Here is an 8,074-nt window from a genome sequence, read left to right on the forward strand (position 1 = left end):
TATTACATGAATAAATAAATATTAAAACAACCAATAATTTGATATTCGAAATTAGGGCAAAATTGGGCGTAATCGAATCAATTTATATGAAGATTCAGCCACCACTTATCATGAGAAAAAAATAAAAAATAAAAAACAAAACAAAACTTCTTCGTGTCCATCGACCAACATATTGGTGGGTGGGTGGGGAAGCTCATGTTTTCCGCGGACCAATAACCGTTACCAACGATTTATTCAATTCACATATATTAACCAAATTATTATTCCATTACAAAAATGAATTCAACCCAAAAAAGAAATTTAAAAACTCACAACAAAATTATTTTCCTCGGAACCTGCCGGTGCTCCTTATGCACTGTTTCACGTCATCCTCCTTTATCTGAAAAAAAGAAAAAGAAAAGAAAACCAACTCATTAGTAATTTTCCGTAGCTCTAATTGTTGTGCGAACTAGAAGGATTCAACATAACAGAACCAATAGTTTACCAGAAAGGCCAAAAAAAAAAAAAGAGAGAGAATCTTATATTCGTCGCCGGAAAATACAAAACTTGCTATAGATATATCAAAATCATATATAAACACACACATACACATTTTTTCTACATTCATAAATGTAATTGTTAAATTGTTATTATTAGGGTTCCGAATTTCTCGGAAATCTTTCATTCATTTTTTTCCCCTTGTGCCTGTACGTAACACTATGAAGCACATTACTGCATTCAGCAGAGGATCTGGCTCATCACGTCTTCACTATTATTCACATTTTCACTACTCCGAATCCATTGCGAGGAGAAAGAAAATTACGATGACGAATTTGGCAACACGTGACGCCCAAGTTTCGCTACTCCATCACTTAATGCAAATTCACATTCACATCTCACGTAAATTACAACATTGACGCACTCCAACTTAACGCCCAAACTAAGAAAATATGTCATTTTACAATTATTATTTGGATTTCTGACTATGGTGGAAGCTTATGTTCTAGATGGAGCAAAAACAATGGGCAGCTAGTGCTTCCAAAAAGGGTCAATGTTCTATGCAATGGTGTGGAAGGAATCTATCATCCAAGCCTTCACTTGTAAGTATTTTTTTACAGAATTCGTTTCCTATTCTATTTTAGGTTTATCACTATCATCATCACTTTTGATTCTATGCTTATTTATTACTTTTTGGTGGTAGATCTTATGTTCCTTAACAGTTAAATGGTTGTGTGTCCTCTGTTGCTTCAGATGAATGATTCTAGTTTTAGCAATTTGTAAGTTAACCAAATTTGCGCCAATACTTGTCCCCGGCAATGTTGAGGAAACTTTAGTTTAGTCTTAGTTCTTCTTTGTGTAAACACCCAAACTAGTTCCGTATTGCAAAAGAACTTCTTACTTCTTAGATAAGCTCTACTGTCATAAGAAAATTGTTTAAAGTAGAAAATGATAGCTTCTGGATAGTTACTTCAAAAATAATGTGGTTATAAAAAGAGTTCCCCTTTTTTTTTGGCTTTTTTTTTTTTGGGGTTGGGGGCTAAACATATATTATTTTTAGAGGTCGTAGCACTTCGCCACTTCTATTTTAGGTATCAACCTATTACTAAGGCCTTATTCTGATAGCTCAATTTGTTAGTCATGAAATATTAAGGTGAAAATAATGTAGGGGCATAAATAAGCTAAAACTAAGCTCACCTAAACAGCGCACTATTTCCAGGTTTCTCTAAAATATAATTTTCTTATATCCTAATTTATTATGATTTGGCATTTATATGAAATCCAGATTCATGACTGCAATAAATCATATAAGATGGTTATCTGGTATCCAATTATATTTTTTGAAATTAATTGATGCTAATCATAAATTGGACGATGTTGTCTGACTTCTGAAGGATTCATTTCTTCCTTTTGGCTATGATAGGAAGAATTGTTTGTTAATGGTTTGTTTTTCATGTTCTCTTACAGAGTTGTTTGCAAGTGTGGTTTTTGTGAGACAGAAAAGCAATCGCTTAGCGAATGGGAACGCCACACAGGTTCCAAATTGAGAAATTGGAGAACAAGTGTTCGGGTGAAAGGCTCCATGCTATCACTGGAACAATGGGTTTGTACAAATCTGTATTGTTTGATTTTGGTGCATAATGTCCCCATATACTTTTTTTTTTTTTTTCTGAAAATGTGATACTAATTGGTTCCTGTAGTATAGTTGACTGTTAAGAGTCTAATCATTCTCTTTCTGGAGTCATAATTTGGTCAATGTACTCATAGTCTGGCTATATATTAGTGTCATGTTATAGTTTACAAATACTATTATTAATTTAAGTTTTCTGCATCTTGTGATTTAGGTCTAAAATTTAATAATACAACTATTCACCAATATCAATAATTTATTTGAATTATGAAGTCTTCAGTGAATGCCAATAATGCTGACCTCTTGAGAAGCTCTGCAAACTTATAATATTAGTCTCTTTACGATTTAGCATATGGCACGCCTAGAGGAAGAAAGATTCAGGTTGCAGATTAGATTTATGGGGCCAAGATTTTAACTTAAGACATGACTTAATTTGTAACTAATAAAACCCATTTTAATTTCTCAGATGCTGCAATTGGCTGAGTTTCATTCTAATGCCGTAGTTTCTATCAAACCCAAAAAACCTTCCTTAAAAGAAAGGAAGCAGAAGTTGCTTACATTTTTGCAAGGTACATTAATCATAGTTCTTTGTTGTACAAATTCATAATATCATGATTTTCCTAGAAGAATTCCTGAGAGTGATAATGTTGCTGAAGACTGTTTTCTATGACAGAGAAGTATGAACCGGTTTGTGCTAAGTGGACTACAGAACGATGTGCTGTTTGCAGATGGGTTGAAGATTGGGACTACAACAAAATTATCATTTGCAACAGGTAAAACAGCATCTTCAGTTTAATATCTGTTTGTATATATATATTTTTTAAATAGTCAAACCATCAAGATACAAGGATCAGAAGAAGCTGCTGTGTGGTGTAAACATTTTGTAGCTGATAAATGTAGTGAGATCATAGATGTTCTAGAAAAATAAATCATGAGTAGTTATATCTGTAACTTTAAATATCTTAATATAAGAAACCTTGATGTGTCTCTTTATGGTTTTAGCTTTTGGGAGAATTGGTACTTGATATAGTATCAAACTTGCTACATCCTTACAGTTGATTCCGTCATCATCACTATCTATTGAATTGCATTGCAATGCATTACATTTTACAGATGTCAAATAGCTGTTCATCAAGAATGCTACGGTGCAAGAAATGTTAGAGACTTCACATCATGGGTGTGTAAAGCTTGTGAAACACCTGAAATTAAACGGGAGTGTTGTCTTTGTCCCGTAAAAGGTGGGTATTCCTCAATGTTTAAAATGCATTATACACATAGTTCTTCCTTGTGAATTATATTTTCTGGATTTCCCATTTGCCGACTTGATTCTTTCAACCTTGTAAATTCATATAAATGTGTTATTCTTCCTCCTCTCTTTTATGTATTGCTATAAAATTATATTATAGTATCTTGAAGCTTTGGTAAAGTTGTTTTATCCTCACTATGTTAATGTGTTATTGTTCCTTAGGTGGTGCTCTAAAGCCAACAGATATTGACACATTATGGGTTCATGTCACTTGTGCTTGGTTTCGGCCTGAAGTGGCTTTTGCTAGTGATGAGAAGATGGAGCCTGCTTTGGGTATTCTTAGTATTCCGTCAAGTTCTTTTGTTAAGGTGAGATATCAATACCCAGTTTGTTTAGAAAACGCAATTGTAAAATGATATAGACTACAGGTTTCCTAAATGGTTTTCATTTGACGTCTCTTGTTCCTTCTTTATGCCTATGTTAATCTAAATTGTGTTTGTTGAATTTCAGATTTGTGTTATTTGTAAGCAAATTCATGGTTCATGCACACAATGTTGCAAGTGTTCTACTTATTTCCATGCCATGTGTGCATCAAGGGCTGGCTACCGAATGGAGGTCGGATCAACTCTGGTTTTTATTTTTTATTTATTATTTCGGGCTTCCATTTGCGAATTGTTGTTAACCTCTTACAATTTGGATTTCAGTTCAGTTATGCATCATGACTAATGTTTAGTTGACATGTTGCATTTTCTTATAGATAATTTAGAGACTCTTTTTTTTCTCTAAATTTTCCTGCTTAAATGCAGTTGCACATTTCGGAGAAAAATGGTAAACAGACAACAAAAATGGTTTCCTATTGTGCTTATCACAGGTATAGAATCTTCAATTACAACAAAAGAGACAATACTTTCTTCTTTGTCCCTTTTTACGGTTTCCTTTTCAGAGTTTGCTTTTGCCACAATTTTTACTCTTTTTTGAATTCCTCAAGTATGAATTTAAGATTCATTTGAATCTTACTGTCAGCTTTTTGTTTTAATATTACTTGCAGGGCTCCCAATCCAGACACTGTTTTGATTATGCAAACCCCCCTTGGGGTCATTTCAACTAAAAGTCTTCTACAAACTAAGAAAAAAACGGGTTCCAGGCTAATTTCCTCTAGAAGAACAAAGGTAGAAGAAACCCCTCAAGCAGATGATACTGAACATGAGCCATTCTCTGCCGCTAGATGTCGAATCTTTCAAAGAACAAACTACACTAAAAAGGTAAGATGCAGAGATTTATTTTCATTTGCAAAATCTGTAACATAATGCTTAGTCAATGTAACATTTACTCTTGATACTTCTTTACATTTTCGGTGCAATTCATACTTCAAGTTAAATTGTTTTTTCGATCATAAATTAATGGAATTTATCAGTGAAATACCATGGTTTATGAACTTTTCTTTGAATTGTTCACTTCTCTGTACACTATCTTCATCTCTCTAGTATGTCCATGGCACTGTTATCTCTCCTCATAAACTATGCCCCTTCACTCATTTTTGGGATTTCCACTTGCTAGAAATCAGCAGCTGATGCCGTTCCTCATCATGTGAGGGGTCCCTACCATCATCCTTTAGATGCAATACAGAGTTTGAATGCTCCCTACCATCATCCATTAAGAGCACAACTAATTGTCCTCTCAGAATCTGCCTCCTCACTCATAACCGTCCCTCCCCCAACATCAGGCACACCTTTATTAAATATAGATAGTTGAAAAAAATAAAATATGTTCCACTTAAGTATGTGATAAGCGGCTCATCCTTAAACGCTCCTTGTTAAGTATGGAGTGCTGCACACCTTGTTAATTCGTTAAATCTGAACTCTTCATTTATTATATCTTATTTGAATGGTCTGAATTTAAAAAGGTAACCTGTTAATCAGGTTAACCATTTTTTTTTATAAATTTTAGATTTTTTTTAAGTTTCAGATATTGAGCTGAAGTCCAAACTCATTTTCTTCTTTCAGAGAGCGCCTTTACCACTTACAGGTAAAATAATCTCTTAAGTCTTTTATTGGCCCTTGTACTCAATTTCTGATTATGTTGTGGGTACAACTTGCATGATTCCAGAGAACCGAAAATGAAAGGGTTTGCTTTGGTAGATCAGGCATTCATGGATGGGGACTTTTTGCACGTAGAAATATTCAAGAAGGAGAAATGGTATTGTCATGCTCAAATATGAAAAGATTCTGAACTCCCATTGGTGCATTATGTATTTTAAATTTCACAGTAAATCAGAACACAACCCTTGATAATTAGCATGATTTAATTCAAAACAGGTTCTTGAATATCGTGGTGAACAAGTGAGACGTAGCATTGCGGATCTCAGGGAGGCACGCTATAGATTAGAAGGGAAAGACTGCTATGTGAGTTAATCCTTTGTGTTTGTGGCCTCTAGATTCATATTTCTTGTTCTTGTTCATTGTTCATGTTCTGTAACACTAAATTGGGTTGTTTTCTCTCTCTTGGCAGCTATTTAAGATAAGTGAAGAAGTGGTAGTAGATGCCACTGATAAAGGAAATATAGCAAGGCTAATTAACCATTCTGTAAGTCAACCTAACTTAAAACAACATCAAACTAGTCAACCTATTTTGTTGAAACTTGTGATTGTGAAATCATTTCATGTGTATGAATATGAAATCCTTGAAGCTGAATATGTACCTGTTGGAGAGGCCAATCATGGCTGATATTTATTGGTTTTGTACATTATTGTTCCCCCTGTACCCTTACCATTGATTATTAATACTCCCATCTTACCGGATCTTCGATCATGTAACACAGTGTATGCCAAATTGCTATGCAAGGATCATGAGTGTAGGTGATGATGAGAGCCGGATCGCACTCATTGCCAAGACTGATGTAACGGCTGGCGATGAGCTAACGTATCTCTCTCTCTCTCTCTAAGATCTTTTCATGTTTGCATGTTTTCATGCTTGTGCTGCCATGTTCATGCAATGTGCTTGTGCTTCTGTTGCAACTTCAGCATACATTTTGTTTGGTCAAATTAACTTAATCTTGAATGTATCTGGCAGGTATGACTACTTGTTTGATCCTGATGAGCCAGATGAATTTAAAGTCCCTTGTTTATGCAAAGCTCCGAACTGCCGCAAGTTCATGAATTAGGACTATAATATACACAGATCAGGATGACATTATTGTTTCTCCACAAGGAGCCTAACCCATCCCCTTCATTAGTGGGAACCTCATAGTTAACCTAAGCTGTAATTTTAATCAAACCATAGGTACAGGAAAGAAACAAAAAGTGGAAAAAAATTTTTTTTTTCTTTTAATTTTTCCCATTTCTTAGTGTTTGGTTTTCTTGGAATTATGGCGCTGAATAAAAGCCGTAGTGGCTTTAGGCTCTTGGCGTTTTGTAAATGGGACTCATAATATTGCTTCGTTCTATAAAAGCTAGTGCAAGCCTCAGTATATTTCATATGTATCTTCTCTTACCAACCAAATTGCAAGGAAAAGCTTCGATTATATCGTTAGAAGAAAATTGTTAGACCGTTTACGTGAAAAATAAAACTAAAAAAAAAAAAACTTGAATTGTTGGATACTTCTTATTAGAATTAAGCTTACAGCTCCCTAATTTTGGTTGCTTGCTAAACAAGTCAATGAGTGTGTTAAGCAAGTTAGCGAAGTTAGATTATTATTTGTTTGTGTTCGCAAGTGAGGTGAGATTAACCATTCAAGAAATTTCATGCTGTGAACCCATTGAAGCTCACTCAATGCAACTTTTTCTATTTAATCTGCAAGTTTTTTTTCTTTTTGTTATTTTAATTATTCATTTTGAGTGTCAAAACCTTAATTAAATTATATGGCTCTAGTTGATATATAATTATTAAGTAGTGTTTCAAGACTTATCCGAAATCAATATCATTTGGGTATGAACGTGAGATCCAAACTCTTTTTTCTGAGATGTTTTGATGTCTTCTCTAGCGAGGTGAAATTGTGAGTTCTTCGGCGAGGTTGATGAGTAGTATATGCAAGTGACTCCAATACTTTAATTAGTAAAAGTTTAGGCAAATTTTTATGAGTTAGGGTTCCAAAACACTTCAATGTGTTAGGATATTTATAGAAGTACCTTATGAGCTAGTCAACACTTCTGAAATTGTTCCATCTTTAATAGTAGGTGGTTTCTCTTTTTTGTTTAAAAAAGTTGTTGTGATTTCCTTTTTAAATTAGTAATAGAGATTGTAGGGATTAATTGAAATTCATCTTATTCGAACAAGTCAAATTGAACTGTCTCCATTGTGGTAGACCTCTATGAGACCAGATAAGTTAGGTGGTATAGATCTAGACTCTTATTCTGTAAATTATGAATTAAGTCTTAATCATTTTAAATTTAAACCCTTATCATGGATCAGGATATAAACAAATAAAAAATAACTAGTTAGATATCAACATATCTCTAATCAATATATTTAATTCTCAATATTTTGTGAACTCAACTAAAACAATACAAAATTTTTATACGCATTTCATTTTGTTTCTGTAAATTTTATTTTAGGTTGTATTCATTTTGACAAATTCAATTAAAATTTGTTTAATATATAGTAATTTGCTGCGTGTTTATCTTTTTCCATAAGTGTGTTTATATTTAAAATAGTATTAATTTAATAGATACACAAAATTATTAGAAATATATTTTAGTATTTTATAATGTATGTTTTTTCAATTA

General features: G+C 33.4%; 1 protein-coding gene across 1 annotated transcript; it reads left to right on the forward strand.

Annotated features, from left to right (window-relative positions):
• On the forward strand, positions 937-6,828 carry LOC107647579 (histone-lysine N-methyltransferase ATX5-like; the record flags this gene model as incomplete). The annotated part of the gene is given in 16 exon segments (XM_021105678.1): positions 937-1,079; positions 1,945-2,080; positions 2,574-2,676; positions 2,781-2,880; positions 3,221-3,345; positions 3,576-3,721; positions 3,864-3,968; positions 4,160-4,224; positions 4,402-4,615; positions 4,911-4,990; positions 5,312-5,378; positions 5,460-5,549; positions 5,669-5,755; positions 5,862-5,936; positions 6,172-6,272; positions 6,423-6,828. Coding segments are annotated over 16 exon segments (1,728 nt in total), but the record flags the coding sequence as incomplete, so codon positions are not given.

Source organism: Arachis ipaensis, chromosome B06, assembly GCF_000816755.2.
Source record: "Arachis ipaensis cultivar K30076 chromosome B06, Araip1.1, whole genome shotgun sequence".
In the NCBI taxonomy this organism is placed as follows: domain Eukaryota; kingdom Viridiplantae; phylum Streptophyta; class Magnoliopsida; order Fabales; family Fabaceae; genus Arachis; species Arachis ipaensis.